This window comes from Ammospiza caudacuta, chromosome 37 (genome assembly GCF_027887145.1).
Source record: "Ammospiza caudacuta isolate bAmmCau1 chromosome 37, bAmmCau1.pri, whole genome shotgun sequence".
Lineage (NCBI taxonomy): Eukaryota > Metazoa > Chordata > Aves > Passeriformes > Passerellidae > Ammospiza > Ammospiza caudacuta.
In genome coordinates, this window is record NC_080629.1 from 688575 (window position 1) to 708751 (window position 20177).

Genomic DNA, 20177 nt, shown 5'->3' on the forward strand with positions numbered 1-20177 from the left:
ATCCCAACCTAGCCGCGCTTCCGCATTGGACCACGCCCCCTCACGTTGCCATGGCAACCCGGAAGTGCCGCGTTATTAGCGCGGTAATTATGGGATGGGAATTATTAATTATTAACGCCTTAATTAGGAACCGCGGGGGTCATTAACGATTCCCAACGCCCTCCCGCGTCCCCCTGACTCGGTTTCCCTTTAATTAACCCCTTAATTAATCCCTTAATTAACGCTACATGCCACAAAGAGGGCGGAGCCAATGACGTCACCAGCGTCCTGTTTATTAATATCATTAATGAGCTTAATTAACGCCTCCGTTTAATTAGAGGCGGGGAAAGGGGGGTTGGGAGCTGATTTTTCCTCCCAAGTGAAAGTTTTGGGGATTTTTTCCCAATTTTTGGGGTTTATCCCCCAATTTTTGGTGTTTTTTGGGGTTTGGCCCTCAGGAAAAATTAAATTTTGGGGTAAAATTGGGCGATTTTGGGTCCCTGCCGGTCAGAAAATGGGGAATTGGGGGAATTTGGGGAATTGGGCCCAGACGAGCTCCGGGAATTTCGGGATCTTTCCGGAACGTTCCGCCCGCGGCCGCTCCGGAACCTGAGGGGGAAAAACGGGGAGGGAGCCCCAAAATCCACCAAAAATAACCCAAAATAATCCAAAAAAATCCGAAACTGCGCCCCAAAAAACCCAAAATCCCAACAAAAACATGAAGTTCCACAGAAATCCCCCAAAAAAACCCCAAAATTTCACTCCAAGAAATCCAAATTGCAACGGAAAAAATCCCAAATTCCACCCAAAGAAAGCGAAAAAATCCACCCATAAAAAAGAAAATTCCACCCAAAAAAACCCAAAGTTCCACCCCAAAAGATTTAGATTTCACTAAAGTAACCCAAAATTCCACCCAAAAAACCCCAAATGGCAACAAAAAACCCCAAAAGTCCCACAAATAAAAACCAAAATTCACCCGAAAAATTCCAAATTCCACCCACAAAAACCAAAATTGCAGCAAAAAACCCCAAAATTCCACAAAAAAAATCCAAGTTGGAACTGAACACCCAAATTCCACTCAAAATAACCCAAAATTCACCCCCAAAAAATCCAATTCCACACAAAATCACAAATTTTACCTGAGACACCCCAAAATTCCAACAAAAACCCCAAATTCCCAGCAAAAAATCCCCAAAATTTCCACAAAAAAATCCCCAAATTTATCAATTTTCCCTCGAAACCCCCAAACCCTCAAAAATTCCTTTTTTCCCCCTAAAATTTCACTTTTCCCTCCCAAATTTCCATTTTTTCTCTCCCAAGTTTCAATTTTTACCCCCAAAATTTCCGTTTTTCCACCCCAAGTTCGTTTTTTTTTCCCCAAAATTTCCATTATTTCCCCCCAAAAATTCCATTTTCCCCTCCCAGAACAACCCCAAAAAACAAACGAAAAAGGAAAATCTGGATGTTTTAAATAATTATATTTTAAATAAAATTAATTGCAAAGAAAACGACAACGAAACCAAAGAATAAAATCCAAAAAAAAACCCCGAAAATAACAAAAATTCCAACAGAAAAAAAATCTTAAATTTAAAAAAAATGGGAAAAATAAACAAAAACATCCCAAAATGACCCAAAAGCGCCACCCCTCCCCCCAAAAATGGAATTGGGGGGATCCCTCTGGGAAAATAAATACGGAAAAAAAGGAGAGACCCCAAAAGTTTGGTGGAAAAAAGCTCAAAAAATTGGGAAAATCCCAAATTTGGGGAGTTTAAAAACCAAATTTTGGGATTTTTTGAGGCAAAATTTTGGGGGTTTTGAACCCCAAGTTTTGGGTTTTTTTTTTCCTTTTTACCCAAAAACCTCCCCCAGATTTGTGAATTTTGGGGTTTTTGGAGCTTTAGACCCCAAATTTTTGATTTTAACCCCAAGACCATCACAAATTTTAGGATTTTTTGGGGATTTTGACCCCAAATTTTTGCTTTCAGCCCCAAAACCATCCCCATATTTGGGGATTTTGGGGTTTTTTTTTACCCCGATTTTTGGGATTTTGGGGCTTTTTGACCCCAATCTTCTGATTTTTGGCTCCAAAACCGTTCCCAAACTTTGAGGATTTCTGACCCCAAATTTTTGGTTCTGCCCCCAAAATCGTCCCCAGGTTTGGGATTTTCGGGGTTTTCGACGCCACATTTGGGATTTTTGGGGATTTCGACCCGAAATTTTTGGTTTTGGCCCCAAAACCTCCCCCAAAATTTGGGAATTTGGAGATTTTTGGGGTTTTTCGGACCCCAAATTTTGGCGTTTTTGGGGTCCCGTAGTGTCCGGCCGCCCCTCCCCCCCCTCCCCTCCCCCCATCACCTCCAGGGCCTGCGGGGTGGGGGAGGGGCGGGGTGGGGGAGGGGCCCCCCCCGATTTTGGGGTCCCTTTTTGGGGGGTGGGGGGAGGGGCCGGGGGGCGGGGCGGGGGATGCGGCTGGGTGGGGGAGGGGCGGCTTTCCCGCCTTTCAAAAAGCCCCAAAACCTCCCGAAAAAAGCCCAAAAAACCCTCCTGGATTTATCGACAAATCCCAAAAACCTCCGGGAATACCTGGAGGAGGAGGAACCCCCACCCCGAGAGCGTTTTTGGGGCACGGGGAGGCGGCTCCTGAACCTCATTTTGTTGGTTTTGGGGAAAAAAGCGAAAAGGCCTCGCTCGGAGGCCAAACCCAAGCGGGAAAAGGCGCGGAAAAGAGGAGGGGGCAACCCCAAAAGCGCCCTGAGCCACCAACGATGGGCGCGACCCCCTCGGGAGAGCTCGCCCAGGACGTAAAGAGGTAAAAACAACCAAGGAGAAAACCAAAGTTGGGCGGCCAAAACCACCACGGGAACGTAAAGGCGGCGGCGCCGAGCGCTGAGACCTAAAATGGAGGCCAGGCCCAAAATGGCCGCCAGGGCTGAGGCGGCCGAGGAGGGACCCCCGAGGTGAGGGTGGAGGGGGAGGAGGGCGTGGGCCAGCGCCAGCCCGGTGGCGCCGCACTCCAGAGCGGAGAGAAAACCCCGAAATCGCCGTTTTTGAGCCCAAAGCGCGACCAGGAGGAGGAGGAGGGAGGGGGGTGAGGGGTGGAGGGCGGCGGTGAAGGCCAGCAGGGAGCAGAGGAAGTGGGGGAGGAGGGAGGGCGTGGGGACGGGGATGGTGGCGCGGCGAGGGGTGGGAGGGGGGTAAAAGGAAGGGTGGCGGGAGGAAATGGGGGTTTTGGGGGAAAAAATGGAGGTTTTGGGGGGAAAAATGGGAGTTTTGGGCGGGAAAATGGAGGGGGTGGGCGGGGACAAGATGGCGGCCAGAGAGGAGAAAATGGCGGGCTGAGGGAAAGGGGGGTTTGGGGAGGGGGGATTTGGGTCTGGGGGTGGTAAAATGGCGTTTTCTGAGGGGAGATTTGGGTCTGGGGGGGATAAAATGGGGTTTTCAGGGGAAAAAGTGGGGTTTTGAGGGGAAAAAGTGGGGTTTTGGGATGGCAAAATGTCAGTGGGGTGGGACAAAATGGCCGATGGTGGGGGCGATGTGTTCAGAGGTAAATCGGGGTTTTGTGAGGGGAAATTTGTGTCTGAGAAGGATAAAATCGTGGTTTTATGGGGTGAAATTGTGTTTTGAGGGGATAAATTTGTGTTTTCAGGGGGGAAATTTGGGTCAGAAAAGGGTAAATCGGTGTTTTGAGGGCATGAGGTCGGTGAAGACAAAATGGCGGCCTGAGGGGAAGAGGGAGGGAAAATGGCGGCGGAGGGGGGTGAGGGGGATGAAAGGGAGTTTTGGGTAGAAAAATCGGGATTTTGGGTGCAGGAAATGGGGGTTTGGGTGCAGGGAATGGGGGTTTGGGGGGAAAAAAGGGGATTTTGGGGGGAAAAAAGGGGATTTGGGGAGGGTAAAGTTGAGGAGTTTGGGGTGTCTGGGGGAGACAAAATGGCGGCCTGAGGGGACAAGATGGCGGAAATGGCGTCGTCCTGAGGAGAGAAAATGGGGAAAAATGAGGGGAAAACGGGAAAGAAACAAGGAAAAAATGAGGGGGAAATGTGAAAAAATGAGGGGAAATGCCAAAAAATGAGGGGAAAAAATGGGGGGGAAAGACCAAAAAAAAAATTGAGGGGAAATGGGGGAAAAATTGGGAAAAAATGGGGGAAAAAAACAAGGAAAAAATGAAGGGAAAATGAGGTGAAAATGGAAAAATGGGGGGAAAATGGGGAAAGAAACGAGGAAAAAATGAGGGGAAAATGGGGAAAAAATAAGGAGAAAATGGGACGAAAAAGGGGAAAAAAAGGAAAAAGTGACGGGAAAACGGGAAAAAAATGAGAGGGAAAAAATAAAGGAAAAATAAGATGAAAGTGAGAGGAAAATGGGGAAAAATGAGGGGGAAATGGGAATTATGGGGGAAAATGATAGAAATAGGAAGAAAAGGGGAAAATTGAGGAAAAGGGGATGGAGAAAAAAATTGGCACCAAGGAAAACAAAATGGCGCCGTTTGTGAGGGAAAAAAGAATAAAAATTTTTTTTTAGAGAAAAACGGCAAAAAATTAAAAATAGTGGGCCGTTTATGAGGAGAAAAATGGGATTAAATGTAATCTTTAGGGAATTTTAGGACAAAAATCGATGTTTTTGAGAGAAAAATGAGATTTAAAAATGAGATAAAATTTCCTCACAAGTTTTTGAGGGTCGAGAGGGAATTTTTGGGAGGGAAGGGAAGGGAAAGGTGACCCCAAAAGGAAAGAGCCCAAAACCCCCCAAATTCCACCCAAAATTCTCCCAAAAGCATCAAAATTCCCCACAAATCTCCCAAATTCTTCCCAAAATTCCCCCAAAACCTCAGAAAATTCCCAGTTTTCCCAGATTTCTCCCAAAGTTCCCAAATTTTCCCAGAATTACCCAAAATTTCCCCCAAAATTCCCCAATTTTCACCTCAAATTTCCCTCAAAATTTAAAAATTCCCCCAAATTTTCCCAATAATTCCCCCATAATTCCCCCCAGTCCCCAAATTTCTCCCAAAATTCCCCAAAAATTCCCAAATTTTTTCCAAATTTCCCCTTCAAAATCCCAAATGTTTCCCCAAAATTCACCAAAAACTCCCCAAAGTTTCCCCAAAATTCCTCGGAAAATTAAAAAAAAATCCCTCAAATTTTCCCCAAAATTCCCCACATTTTCCCAAAATTCCCACATTTCTTTCCAAATTTCCCCCCCAAAATCCCAAATTTTCCCCAAATTTCCCCAAAAACTCCCAAATTTTCCCCAAAATTCCTCAGAAAATTTTAAAAAAATCCCTCAAATTTTTCCCAAAATTCCCCCAAAATTCCCAATTTTTCCCCAAATTTTCCCCAAAATTTCACCAGAAAACTCCCCAAAATTCCTCAGAAAATTTAAAAAAAAATCCCTCAAATTTTTCCCAAAATTCCCCAATTTTTTTTCCAAATTTCCCCCCCAAATCCGAAATTTTCCCCAAAATTCCTCAGAAAATTTAAAAAAAATCCCTCAAATTTTCCCAAATTCCCAAAATTTTCCCGGAATTATCCAAAAATTCCCAATTTTTTTCCAAATTTTCCCCCAAAACTCCCCAAAATTCCTCAGAAAATTTAAAAAAAAAAAAAAAAAATCCCTCAAATTTTTCCCAAAATTCCCCAAATTTTTCCCGAATCCCCTCCCCCACCCCGACTCACCTGAGGGGGGGTCCCCGGGGGTCCCTCCCCTCCCCCCTCGGCCTCGGGGTCCCCCGGGCTGGGGGGGTCGCTGGGGGGGTCACTGGGGGCGTCGCTGCTCAAACTGGGAGAACTGGGAGCGCTGGGGGAGGGGCTGGGCCCCGCCTGCGGGGGGGAGGGGGGGAAACGTTGGACTGGGTAAACTGGGATGGACTGGGAGGGACTGGGAATGGACTGGGAGGGGCTGGGAGGGGTTTGCGTTATACTGGGATATACTGGGAGGGACTGGGATATACTGGGATAGACTGGGAACGGACTGGGATAGACTGGGATAGACTGGGAACGGACTGGGAATGGACTGGGTTATACTGGGAATGGACTGGGTAAACTGGGATAGACTGGGAATGCACTGGGTTATACTGGGAATGGACTGCGTAAACTGGCTTATACTGGGAATGGACTGGGTTACACTGGGAATGGACTGGGTAAACTGGGATAGACTGGGAATGGACTGGGAATGGACTGGGAGGGACTGGGAATGGACTGGGTTACACTGGGAATGGACTGGGTTACACTGGGATAGACTGGGATAGACTGGGTTATACTGGGAATGCACTGGGTTATACTGGGAATGGACTGGGTAAACTGGCTTATACTGGGAATGGACTGGGTTACACTGGGAATGGACTGGGTTATACTGGGAATGGACTGGGTTATACTGGGAATGGACTGGGTTATACTGGGATAGACTGGGAACGGACTGGGAGGGACTGGGTTATACTGGGAATGCACTGGGTTATACTGGGAATGGACTGGGTAAACTGGGAATGGACTGGGTAAACTGGGTTATACTGGGATAGACTGGGAATGGACTGGGTTATACTGGGAATGGACTGGGAGGGACTGGGAATGGACTGGGTTATACTGGGATAGACTGGGAACGGACTGGGTTATACTGGGATAGACTGGGAATGGACTGGATTATACTGGGATAGACTGGGAACGGACTGGGTTATACTGGGATAGACTGGGAATGGACTGGGATATACTGGGATAGACTGGGAACGGACTGGGATATACTGGGATAGACTGGGAATGGACTGGGATATACTGGGATATACTGGGAATGGACTGGGTTATAGTGGGATAGACTGGGAATGGACTGGGAATGGACTGGATTATACTGGGAATGCACTGGGTTATACTGGGAATGGACTGGGAGGGACTGGGAACGGACTGGGTTATACTGGGATAGACTGGGTAAACTGGGATAGACTGGGAACGGACTGGGAATGGACTGGGAATGGACTGGGTTACACTGGGAATGGACTGGGTTATACTGGGATAGACTGGGAACGGACTGGGATAGACTGGGAATGGACTGGGAGGGACTGGGTTATACTGGGAATGCACTGGGTTATACTGGGAATGGACTGGGTAAACTGGCTTATACTGGGAATGGACTGGGTTACACTGGGAATGGACTGGGTTATACTGGGAATGGACTGGGTTATACTGGGATAGACTGGGTAAACTGGGATAGACTGGGAACGGACTGGGAATGGACTGGGTTATACTGGGATAGACTGGGATAGACTGGGATAGACTGGGAATGGACTGGGAATGCACTGGGTTATACTGGGAATGGACTGGGTAAACTGGGATAGACTGGGAACGGACTGGGAATGGACTGGGAATGGACTGGGTTATACTGGGATAGACTGGGATAGACTGGGAATGGACTGGGTTATACGGGGATATACTGGGAATGGACTGGGAATGGACTGGGAGGGACTGGGTTATACTGGGATAAACTGGGAATGGACTGGGTTATACTGGGATAGACTGGGAGGGACTGGGAATGGACTGGGAGGGGTTCAAGGGGGACTGGGATGGACTGGTTTGTACTGGGAGGGGACTGGGAGGGACTGGGAACAAACTGGGATTCATACTGGTCCATACTGGTTCATACTGGTCCATACTGGTCTATACTGGTCCATACTGGTTTCTATGGATTTCCATGGATTTTCACGGGGATTTTTGGGTCCATACTGGTCTATACTGGTCTATACTGGTATATACTGGTTTCTATGGATTTCTATGGATTTTTATGGGGAATTTTGGGTCCATACTGGTCTATACTGGTCCATACTGGTTTCTATGGATTTCCATGGATTTTCACAGGGATTTTTGGGTCCATACTGGTCTATACTGGTCCATACTGGTTTTTATGGATTTCTATGGATTTTTATGGGGATTTTTGGGTTCATACTGGTCTATACTGGTCCATACTGGTTTCTATGGATTTCCATGCATTTTCATGGGGATTTTTGGGTCCATACTGGTCTATACTGGTCTATACTGGTCCATACTGGTTTTTATAGATTTCCATGGATTTTCACAGGGATTTTTGGGTCCATACTGGTCTATACTGGTCTATACTGGTCTATACTGGTTTCTATGGATTTCCATGGATTTTCACGGGGATTTTTGGGTCCATACTGGTCTATACTGGTCCATACTGGTTTCTATGCATTTCCATGGATTTTCACGGGGATTTTTGGGTTCATACTGGTCTATACTGGTCCATACTGGTTTCTATGGATTTCCATGGATTTTCACGGGGATTTTTGGGTCCATACTGGTCTATACTGGTCTATACTGGTTTCTATGGATTTCCATGGATTTTCACGGGGATTTTTGGGTCCATACTGGTTTATACTGGTCCATACTGGTCCATACTGGTGTCACTCACCCCGTCCCTGGCGCTGGTTCTGCGCAGCAGCTCCGGGATCACCCCTGGGCGGCGCTGCTGGGCCAGGAACTCGTGCTGGGAACACCGAAAATTGCAGCTTTTTACTTTATTTTTGGGGTTATTTTGGGGGTATTTTTGGGGTTATTTTGGGGTATTTTTTGGGTTATTTTTGGCGTTATTTTGGGGGTATTTTTGGGGTTATTTTTGGGTCATTTTGGGTTATTTTTGGGGTTATTTTTGGGGTTATTTTGGGGGTATTTTTGGGGTATTTTTGGGGTATTTTTGGATTATTTTAGGGGGTTATTTTATGGGGTTATTTTAGAGGGAATTGTGGGTTATTTTTGGGGTTATTTTTGGGTTATTTTGGGGTATTTTTGGATTATTTTAGGGGGTTATTTTAGGGGGTTATTTTTGGGTTATTTCTTGGGTTACTTTTGGGGTTGTTTTGGGGTATTTTTGGGGGTTATTTTGGGTTATTTTTGGGTTATTTTTGGGGGTTATTTTGGGTTATTTTTGGGTTATTTTTGGGGGTTATTTTGGGTTATTTTTGGGGTTATATTGGGGTATTTTTGGGGGTTATTTTGGGTTATTTTCGAGGTTATTTTTTGGGTTATTTTTGGGTTATTTTGGGTTATTTTTGGGGTTATTTTTGGGTTATTTTTGGGGTTATTTTTAGGTCATCTTGTGTTATTTTGGGGAGTTATTTTTGGGTTATATTTGGGGTTATTTTTGGGTTATTTTTGGGGGTTATTTTGGGTTATTTTTGGGGTTATTTTTGGAGTTATTTTTAGGTCATTTTGGGTTATTTTTGGGGGTTATTTTTGGGTTATTTTTGGGGTTATTTTGGGTTATTTTTAGGGTTATTTTTGGGGTTATTTTTAAGTCATTGTTATTTTGGGGGGTTGTTTTTGAGCTATTTTGGGGGTTATTTTTGGGTTATTTTTGAGCTATTTTGGGGGTTATTTTTGGGTTATTTTTAGGTCATTTAGGGTTATTTTTGGGGGTTATTTTGGGGTATTTTTAGGGGTTATTTTTGGGGTTATTTGGGTTTATTTTTGGGTTATTTTTAGGTCATTTTGGGTTGTTTTCAGGGTTATTTTTGGGGGTTATTTTTAGGTCATTTTGGGTTATTTTCGGGGTTATTTTCGGGGTTTTTGGGGCCCACCTGCAGCAGCTCCCGCGCTCGGGGCCGTTCCTGCGGAAGCTTCCGGAGACAGCGAGAGACGAAATCCAGAAAGTGCCGGGACCTGGGGGGGGATGTGGGGCAGGGATTGGTGATCTATGGGGTGAATCTGTGGGGCAGGGATGGAGCTGTGGGGTGAATCTGTGGGGCAGGGATGGAGCTGTGGGGTGAATCCGTGGGGCAGGGATTGGTGATCTATGGGGTGAATCTGTGGGGTAGGGATTGGTGATCTATGGGGTGAATCTGTGGGGCAGGGATGGAGCTGTGGGGTGAATCCATGGGGCAGGGATTGGTGATCTATGGGGTCAATCTATGGGGTCAATCTATGGGGCAGGGATGGGTCTGTGGGGCAGGGATGGAGCTGTGGGGTGAATCCGTGGGGCAGGGATGGATGAGCTGTGGGGCAGGGATGGATCTACGGGGCAGGGATGGATGATCTATGGGGTAAATCCGTGGGGCAGGGATGCAGCTGTGGGGTGAATCTATGGGGTGAATCCGTGGGGCAGGGATTGGTCATCTATGGGGTGAATCTATGGGGTGAATCCGTGGGGCAGGGATGGAGCTGTGGGGCAGGGATTGGTGAGCTGTGGGGTGAATCTGTGGGGTGAATCTGTGGGGCAGGGATGGATGAGCTATGGGGTGAATCTATGGGGTAAATCTATGGGGCAGGGATTGGTGAGCTGTGGGGTGAATCTATGGGGCAGGGATGGATGAGCTGTGGGGCAGCGATGGCTCTGTGGGGCCGGGATGGATGATCTATGGGGTGAATCTATGGGGCAGGGATGATCCATGGGGCACATCTATGGGGCAGGGATGGATCTGTGTGGCAGGGATGATCTATGGGGCACACAGGATGATCCATGGGGCAGATCTATGGGGCAGGGATGATCTATGGGGTGAATCTATGGGTTCCTCACCACTCCATGGGGTGTTTGAAGCTCGGGGGCTCCCTCTGTGCGATGTGGTACAGGGCGCTGTGGGGCAGGGATGGATCTATAGGGCAGGGGTTCAGGATCTATGGGGCAGGGATGGATCTATGGGGCAGATCTATGGGGCAGGGATGATCCATGGGGCAGATCTATGGGTCACACAGGATCTATGGGGCAGCGCTCACCACTCCTGTGGGTATTTTAACGTGGGGGGCTCCCTCTGTGCGATGTGGTACAGGGCGCTGTGGGGCAGGGATGGATCTATGGGGCAGGGATGGATCTATGGGGCAGATCTATGGGGCAGGGATGATCTATGGGGCAGGGATGGATCTATGGGGCAGGGATGATCTATGGGGCAGCGCTCACCACTCCGTGGGGTGTTTCAATGTCGGGGGCTCTCTCTGCGCGATGTGGTACAGGGCGCTGTGGGGCAGGGATGGTCTATGGGGCAGGGGTTCAGGATCTATGGGGCAGGGATGGATCTATGGGGCAGGAATTCAGGATCTATGGGGCAGGGATGGATCTATGGGGCAGGGATGATCCATGGGGCAGATCTATGGGTCACACAGGATCTATGGGGCAGCGCTCACCACTCCGTGGGGTGTTTCAATGTCGGGGGCTCTCTCTGTGCGATGTGGTACAGGGCGCTGTGGGGCAGGGATGGATCTATGGGGCAGGGATGGATCTATGGGGCAGGAATTCAGGATCTATGGGTCACACAGGATCTATGGGGCAGCGCTCACCACTCCTGTGGGTATTTTAACGTGGGGGGCTCCCTCTGTGCGATGTGGTACAGGGCGCTGTGGGGCAGGGATGATCCATGGGGCAGATCTATGGGGCAGGGATGATCTATGGGGCAGCGCTCACCACTCCGTGGGGTGTTTGAGGCTCGGGGGCTCTCTCTGCGCGATGTGGTACAGGGCGCTCATGGCGTTCAGCTGGAACAGGGGCGGCCTCCGCTCGGCTGTGGGGCGGCAAAACCGCACCAAAAATTGGGGATTTTGCCCAAAACTCAGGCCCCAAAACGCCCTGCAGACCCCTCCCCAAATATCAGCAGCCCCCTCCCCAAATTCCCTGCAGACCCCTCCCCAAATTCTCTCCTCGTACCCACCCCAAAATGCCCCAAAACCACCCAAAAATCCCCCCCAAAAATACCCAAAAATCCCCCCCAAAAATACCCAAAAATGGCCAAAAAAACTCCAAAAAATGCCTGGAAAAAAAAAAACCCAAAAAAAGCCCCAAACCACCTCAGGACCCCTCCCCAATATCAGCAGCCCCCTCCCCAAATTCCCCTGCAGACCCCTCCCCAAATTCTCTCCTCGTACCCACCCCAAAATGCCCCAAAACCACCCAAAAATCCCCCCCAAAAATACCCAAAAAACGCCAAAAAAAAAACCCCAAAAAATCCCAGGAAAAAAAACCCCAAAAAAACCCAAAATACCCTGGAGACCCCTCCCCAATATCAGCAGCCCCCTCCCCAAATTCCCCCCTCTTACCCACCCCAAAACCCCCAAAACCACCCAAAAATCCCCCCCAAAAAATCCCCAAAAATGGCCAAAAAAAAACCCCAAAAAAATCCCGGAAAAAAACCCCAAAAAACCCAAAATTCCCTGGAGACCCCTCCCCAATATCAGCAGACCCCTCCCCAAATTCTCTCCTCGTACCCACCCCAAAACCCCCCAAAAATCCCCCCCAAAAATCGCCAAAAAACCCCAAAAAATCCCTGGAAAAAAAACCCCAAAAAACCCAAAATCCCCTGGAGACCCCTCCCCAAATCCCCCCTGAAGCCCCCTCCCCAAATTGGGGCTGACCCATCTCGATGCAGGCGATGCCCAGGGACCCCAAACACCCCAAAAATATCCCCAAAAATCGCCAAAAATCGCCAAAAATCCCGGGAAAAAAACCCCCAAAAAAGCCCCAAACCCCCTCAGGACCCCTCCCCAAATCCCCCTGAAGCCCCCTCCCCAAATTGGGGCTGACCCATCTCGATGCAGGTGATGCCCAGGGACCACACGTCGGCCCTGCCGTCGTAGATCCCCTCGTCCATGGCCAGAATCACCTCGGGCGCCATCCTGGGGTCGGGGGTCAGAGGTCACGGAGGGGTCACGGTCTCGGGGGGCGACCCCTGACCCCTGACCCCCGGCCCCGCCCCCCCCTCACCAGTACGGGGTCCCCACCAAGGAATTGGCCGGGGCGGCCTCGGCGGCCGAGCCGAAATCGCCGAGCTTGACCCGGCCCGGGGGGCACAGCAGGATGTTCCCCGCCTTGATGTCCCTGTGAGGGCAGAGGTCAGAGGTCACTTGGGGTCATTTGGGGTCACTAGGGGTCAGGGGTCATGGAGGGGTCAATGACCCGGCCCAGGGGCACAGCAGGATGTTCCCCGCCTTGATGTCCCTGTGAGGGCAGAGGTCAGAGGTCATCTGGGGTCACTAGGGGTCAGGGGTCATGGAGAGGTCAGGGGTCATGGAGGGGTCAGGGACCCGGCCCGGGGGGCACAGCAGGATGTTCCCGGCCTTGACGTCCCTGTGAGGGCAGAGGTCAGAGGTCACTTGGGGTCATTTGGGGTCATTGAGGGGTCAGGGGTCATGGAGGGGTCAGGGACCCGGCCCAGGGGCACAGCAGGATGTTCCCCGCCTTGACGTCCCTGTGAGGGCAGAGGTCAGAGGTCAGGGGTCATCTGGGGTCATCTGGGGTCATTTGGGGTCAGGGGTCATTGAGGGGTCAGTGACCCGGCCCAGGGGCACAGCAGGATGTTCCCCGCCTTGACGTCCCTAAAAGGGCAAAGGTCAGAGGTCAGGGGTCATCTGAGGTCAAAAGTTAAATGTGAGGGGTCATTTGGGGTCAGGGGTCATTTGGGGTCACTGAGAGGTCGTTTGGGGTCACTGGGGTCACTGAGAGGTCATTTGGGGTCACTGGGGTCAGGGGCTCTCAGCAGGAAGTTCCCCACGTCGATGTCCCTGAAGGGGGCAAAGGGCAAAGGTTAAAGGTCAAACGCCAGGATCTGTGGGGCAGGGATGGATCCATGGGGCACAGGATCCGTGGGGCACAGGGGATGTGTGGGGCACAGGATCCATGGGGCACAGGATCCGTGGGGCACAGGATCTGTGGGGCACACAGGGTCTATGGGGCACACAGGGTCTATGGGGCACAGGGATGATCTATGGGGCACAGGGGATGTGTGGGGCACAGGATCTGTGGGGCACACAGGGTCTATGGGGCACAGGGGATGGATCTATGGGTCAGACAGGATCCATGGGGGCACAGGATCTGTGGGGCAGGGACGATCTATGGGGCACAGGGGATGTGTGGGGCACAGGATGTGTGGGGCAGGATCTATAGGGCAGATCTATGGGGCAGGGATGGATCTATGGGGCACACAGGGTCTATGGGGCACAGGGATGATCTATGGGGCACAGGGGATGTGTGGGGCACAGGGGATCTATGGGGTGGATCTATGGGGCACAAGGATGATCTCTAGGGCAGATCCATGGGGCACAGGATCTATGGGGCACAGGGATGATCTATGGGGCAGATCCATGGGGCACACAGGATCTATGGGGCAGATCCATGGGGCACAGGATCTATGGGGCAGATCCATGGGGCACACAGGATCTATGGGGCACAGGGATGATCTATGGGGCACAGGATCTATGGGGCACAGGGATGATCTATGGGGCAGATCCATGGGGCACAGGATCTATGGGTCAGACCTGTGGATGACCCCCAGGCCCTGCAGGGATGATGATCTATGGGGTGAATCAATGGGGTCCATGGGGCACAGGATCTATGGGGCACAGGGATGATCCATGGGTCAGGATTCCAGGATCTATGGGTCACACAGGATCTATGGGGCACACAGGATCCATGGGTCAGGATTCCAGGATCTATGGGGCACACAGGATCCATGGGGCACACAGGATCTATGGGGCACAGGGATGATCTATGGGGTGAATCAATGGGGGCACACAGGATCTATGGGGCACAGGGATGATCTATGGGGCACACAGGGATGATCTATAGGGCAGGATTCCAGGATCCATGGGGCAGCCCCACACCTGTGGATGACCCCCATCCCGTGCAGGTACCCCAGGCCCTGCAGGGCCCCCTCGGCGATGGCCCCGATCTCGTCCTCGCGCAGCGGCTGCTGATGGGCTGGGGGGCACAGACACAGCGGGGGCTGCGCCAAAACCCCCCAAAACCGACCCAAAAACCCACCCCAAACACCCCAAAACCAACCCAAAAACCCACCCCAAACACCCCAAAAATTGACCCAAAATTACCCCAAAAACTGACCCAAAAATCCACCCCAAACACCCCAAAACCAACCCAAAAATTGACACAAAATCACCCCAAAAATCGACCCAAAAACCCACCCCAAACACCCCAAAACGAACCCAAAAATTGACACAAAATTACCCCAAAAATTGACCCAAAAACCCAGCCCAAACACCGCAAAACCAACCCAAAAATCCACCCCAAACACCCCAAAACCAACCCAAAAACCCACCCCAAACACCCCAAAAATTGACCCAAAAATCCACCCCAAACACCCCAAAAACTGACCCAAAAATTGACCTAAATTACCCCAAAAATCCACCCCAAATACCCCAAAACGAACCCAAAAATTGACCCAAAATTACCCCAAAAGTTGACCCAAAAACCCACCCCAAACACCCCAAAATGAACCCAAAAATCCACCCAAAATTACCCCAAAAATTGACCCAAAATTACCCCAAAAATCGACCCAAAAATCCATCCCAAACACCCCAAAATGAACCCAAAAATCCACCCCAAATACCCCAAAAATTGACCCAAAATTACCCCAAAAATTGACCCAAAAACCCACCCCAAACACCCCAAAAACTGACCCAAAAATCCACCCCAAATACTCCAAAATAAACCCAAAATCCACCCCAAACATCCCAAAAATTGACCCAAAAATCCACCCCAAATACCCCAAAATGAACCCAAAAATCCACCCCAAACACCCCAAAAATTGACCCCAAATTACCCCAAAAATGCACCCCAAGCACCCCAAAATGAACCCAAAAATCCACCCCAAACACCCCAAAAATTGACCCAAAAATCCACCCAAAATACCCCAAAAATTGACCCAAAAATCCACCCGAAATACCCCAAAATTGACCCAAAAATCCACCCCAAACACCCCAAAAATTGACCCAAAAATCCACCCCAAATACCCCAAAACCGACCCAAAAATCCACCCAAAATTACCCCAGAAATTGACGCAAAATTACCCCAAAAATTGACCCCAAAATCCACCCCAAACACCCCAAAATGAACCCCAAAATCCACCCAAAATTACCTCAAAAATCCACCCAAAATTACCCCAAAAATTGACCCAAAAACCCACCCCAAACACCCCAAAATGAACCCAAAAATCCACCCCAAACACCCCAAAAATCCACCCCAAACACCCCAAAAATTCACCCAAAATTCCTCAGAAAATGCCCCCAAAAACTAACCCAAAATTCCCCAAAAATCCCTCAGAAAAAGCCCCAAAATTCCCCGAAAATGCCGAATTTCCGCAGCTCTCACCTTCCAGCAGATCCAGGGCCGATCCCACACAGAACTCCATGGCCAGCTGGGGACCCCGGGACCCCAAAATGATCCCAAAATCTCCCCAGAAATCTCCAACATCCCCCCAAAATCCCCCCCAAAATCCCCCCCAAAACCCCAAAAATTCCCTCAAAATTCCCCAAAATTCCCTCGAAAGTCCCCCCAAAATACCCTCAAAAATTCCCCAAAAATCCCTAAAAAATTCCCCAAAATTCCCTCGAAATTTTCCCCAAAATTCCCTCAAAAATTCCCCAAAATTCCCTCAAAAATTCCCCTGCAAATTTCCTCAAAATTCCCCAAAATTCCCTCAAAAATTCCCTCCAAATTCCCCCCAAAATCCCTCAAAAATTCCCAAAAATCCCCCAAAATTCCCTCAAAAATCCCCCCAAAATTCCGTCAAAATTCCTTTGAAATTCCCCCCAAAACCTGCCCAAAATTCCCTCAAAAATTCCCCCAAATTCCCTCAAAATTCCCCAAAATTCCCTCAAAAATTCCCTAAAATTCCCTTGAAATTCCCCCCAAAACCCCCCCAAAATTCCCTCAAAAATTCCCCAAAATTCCCCCAAAAATTCCCCAAAAATCCCCCCAAAAATTCCCCAAAATTCCCTCAAAAATTCCCTCCAAAATCTCCTCAAAATTCCCCCCAAAAGCCCCCAAAATTCCCCCCCAAATCCCCTCAAAAATCCCCCAAAATACCCTCAAAAATCCCCCCAAAAATTCCCCAAAATTCCGTCAAATTCCCCCGAATTCCCTCAAAATTCCTTCAAAAATTCCCTAAAATTCCATCAAAATTCCCCCCAAAATTCCCTCAAAAATTGCCCAAATTCCCCCAAAAATCCCCCAAAATTCCCTCAAAATCACCCCCAAAATTCCCTCAAAAATTCCCTCGAAATTCCCCCCAAAACCTCCCCAAAATTCCCTCAAAAATTCCCCCAAATCCCCCCCAAAAATTCGCCCAAATTCCCTCAAAAATTCCCTCAAAAATCCCCCCAAAATCCCTCAAAAGTCCCCAAAATTTCCCCCAAAATTCCCTCAAAATTCCCCCAAATCCCCCAAACTTCCCTCAAAAATTCCGCCCCAAAATCCCCCCAAATTGCCTCAAAATTCCCCAAAATTCCTTCAAAAATTCCCCAAAATCCCCGAGAAATTCCCCAAAATCCCCCCAAATTCCCTCAAAATTCCCCCCAAAATTCCCGAGCCCCCTCCCCACTTTTGGGGACCCCTCCCCAGTTTTGGGGCTCACCCAGGCCGTGTTGTCCCTGAGGTAGCAGCCCCTGAAGGCCAAAAATTGCCCCCAAAACCCCTCAAAAACCCCAAAAAATCCCTAAAAAATTCCCAAATCCCCCCCAAAAGTCCCCCAGGACCCCTCCCCACTTTTGGGGACCCCTCCCCAAATTCAGGGTCTCACCCAGACCGGTTTTTATCACCCCTTGAACCCCTAAAACCCCCCAGAAATCCCCAAAAAATTCACAAAAAATCCCCAAAAACCCCCCAAAAAATCCCAAAAAATTCCCAAATCCCCCCCAAAAGCCCCCCAGGACCCCTCCCCACTTTTGGGGACCCCTCCCCAGTTTTGGGGCTCACCCAGGCCGTGTTGTCCCTGAGGTAGCAGCCCCTGAATGCGACGGTGTTGGGGTGTCGGAGCCTCTGCAGCACCTTCACCTCCCTGACGATGTCCTGCCACTTCTGGGGGGCAAAACACCAAATTTTGGGGATTTTTAAATTTTTTAAAGAATTTTTTAAGAATTTTTAGGAATTTTGGGGGGATTTTGGGGGATTTTGGGGGGATTTTGGGGGTTTTACCTCGCTGGAGGCTCGGCCTCTGTACGACATTTTCTTGATGGCCACCAGCTCGTGGGAGCGCAGGTCGCGGGCCTGGGGAGGATTTGGGGAGAATTTGGGGGATTTTGGGGAAATTTGGGGATTTTTGGGGGTTTTTGGGAAAATTTTGGGGTTTTGGAAGAAAATTTAGGGGATTTTGGGGGGGTTTAGGGCGATTTTGAGGGGATTTGAGGGGAGGTTTGGGGGGGATTTGAGAGAGTTTTGGGGATTTTGGGAAATTTTGGGGTTTTGGGGAGAATTTGGGGGATTTTTGGGAAATTTTTGGGGATTTTGGGGTTTTGGAAGAAAATTTAGGGGATTTTGGGGGGGTTTAGGGGGGTTTTGAGGGGATTTGAGGGGAAGTTTGGGGGGGATTTTTGGGAAAATCTTGGGGTTTTTGGGGAAATTTGGGGATTTTTCGGGGTTTTTGGGAAAATTTTGGGGTTTTGGAAGAAAATTTAGGGGATTTTGGGGGGGTTTAGGGGAGTTTTAGGGCGATTTTGGGGGGATTTGAAGGAAGGTTTGCAGAGGATTTGAGGGAGTTTTGGGAAAATTTTGGGGGATTTTTGGGTAATTTTGGGGAAATTTGGGGAATTTGGGAAATTTCGGGGGATTTTTGGGGTTTTGGAAGCAAATTTAGGGGATTTTGGGGTGGTTTAGGGGGGTTTTAGGGGGGTTTAGGGGGAATTTGAGGGGATTTGAGGGGAGGTTTGGGGAAGATTTGAGGGAGTTTTGGGAAAATTTTGGGGAATTTTGGGAAAATTTTGGGAAATTTTGGGGTTTTGGGGGCAATTTTGGGGATTTTTGGGAAATTTTGGGTTTTGGAAGAAAATTTAGGGGATTTTGGGGGATTTTTGGGGATTTTGGGGAGATTTAGGGGGGTTTTGGGCAATTTTGGGGGATTTTGGGGAAATTTGGGCAATTTTGGGGGATTTTGGGGAGATTTGGAAGATTTTGAGCAATATTGGGGGGATTTGGGGGCATTAGAGGAGATTTTTGGGGGGTTTTGGGAGAGTTTAAAGGAGATTTGGGAAGGATTTGGGGAATTCAGGATATTTAAGGAAGCTTTGAAGGGATTTGAGGCATTTTAGGGAGTTTTGGGGTTTTAGGTGATGCCACACAAATTTGGAGATGGTTTGGGGGTCCCTCAGGAGTTTTGGGGTGATTTTGGGGCGGTTTGGATGAATTGGGGCTATTTTGGGCTGCTTTGTTAAATTTCATCAAATTTGTGTGGATTTTGAAGCTTTTCAAGACATTACGGACAAACTTTAGGGCATTTTAGAGAATTTAACTTCAATTTAGCCACATTTGAAGCCGATTTTAAAAAGTTTTGGCCTCTTCCGGGTGGATTCTGAGGCGTTTTATTGGATTTTGGGGCTGGTTTCGGATAAATTTCAGGCGGATTTTGGTTTTTTTCCCCACTCACACTGAACACAGCCCCGAAACTGCCGTGGCCGATCTCTCGCAGCTCCCCAAAAACCTTCTCGGGATCATCTTTGAGGAACAATTCCGCAACTTCGGGGTCCCGGAGGCTCCCGGGCCGGGCTGGGGGACGAGGAGCCGGCATGGCAAGAGTGAAACTGAGGAAAAAAACCCGAAATTCACCCTAAATCCCCTTTTTATCCCACAAAAATCCACCCCCAAACCCACCTTTACCCCTCAAATCCGTGAGGGGCCTCATGATTCCCTCATGGTTTACCCATAAATTTTGAAATAACCCCTCCAAAGTTCGAAAAGCGGCTCTAAATTGAACGAGAGACCCTAAAAAAGGCAAAATTGCCTCAGGACCCCCCCCCAAATTCCGCTTTCCCCTCAGGCCGCCCCCCCCGCCCCTCACCGGCGGCTCCAGCTCCGCTCCCGGCGGGCGCTGGGGGAGCCCGGGCCGCCCCCCCCCCGGCCGCTGCAGCTCCGGGGGGGGGCTCCGGTCTCCCCCCGACGCCTCCTGAAGGTTCGGGAGGCTCAGAAGCCCCAAAATCGCCGAATTTCACCTCAAAAAAGCGGCGGGAATGAGGCGGGGGGGGGGGGAACCCCCCCGGTGCCGCCTCAGCGCCCCGGGCAAGATGGCGCCGGCGGGAGGAGAGGAAAGGGACTGCGCATGCGCGGTGACGTCGGTGAAGGCGGGAGGGGCGCGTGCCAGGAGTCGGGCGGAAATGAGGCAGCCAATGAGAGTAAAGAGCGGGAAAAAAAGAGGAGCGGGATTGGTGGAGAGAGGAAGAGGGCGGGAAGAAAGGAGGAGTGGGATTGGTGGAGACACGAAGGGGCGGGACGATGTGGGGAGA

At 49.6% G+C, this 20177-nt stretch overlaps 1 protein-coding gene across 6 annotated transcripts; it reads right to left on the bottom strand.

Moving 5' to 3' along the window:
* Positions 1 to 280: 280 nt before the first annotated feature.
* Positions 281 to 19960, bottom strand: LOC131570695 (serine/threonine-protein kinase TAO1-like). Of its 6 annotated transcripts, none has more exons than XM_058823072.1 (13): positions 19736 to 19960; positions 19325 to 19478; positions 17881 to 17952; positions 17662 to 17763; positions 16057 to 16102; positions 14553 to 14649; positions 12658 to 12771; positions 12478 to 12569; positions 11365 to 11461; positions 9551 to 9632; positions 8386 to 8460; positions 5652 to 5795; positions 281 to 588 (listed from the first exon to the last, which is right to left on the bottom strand). In XM_058823072.1, exons 2-13 carry the CDS (start codon positions 19463 to 19465, stop codon positions 487 to 489), a joined length of 1164 nt encoding a protein of 387 aa, XP_058679055.1. In that variant the 5' UTR covers positions 19466 to 19478; positions 19736 to 19960; the 3' UTR covers positions 281 to 486. The 6 variants fall into 6 exon arrangements, 4 of the variants coding, with proteins under 4 accessions (XP_058679055.1, XP_058679052.1, XP_058679053.1 ...); XR_009275903.1 differs by having other exon boundaries at positions 358 to 588; positions 12675 to 12771; XM_058823069.1 differs by lacking the exon at positions 281 to 588 and adding an exon at positions 1494 to 3950.
* Positions 19961 to 20177: the final 217 nt, after the last annotated feature.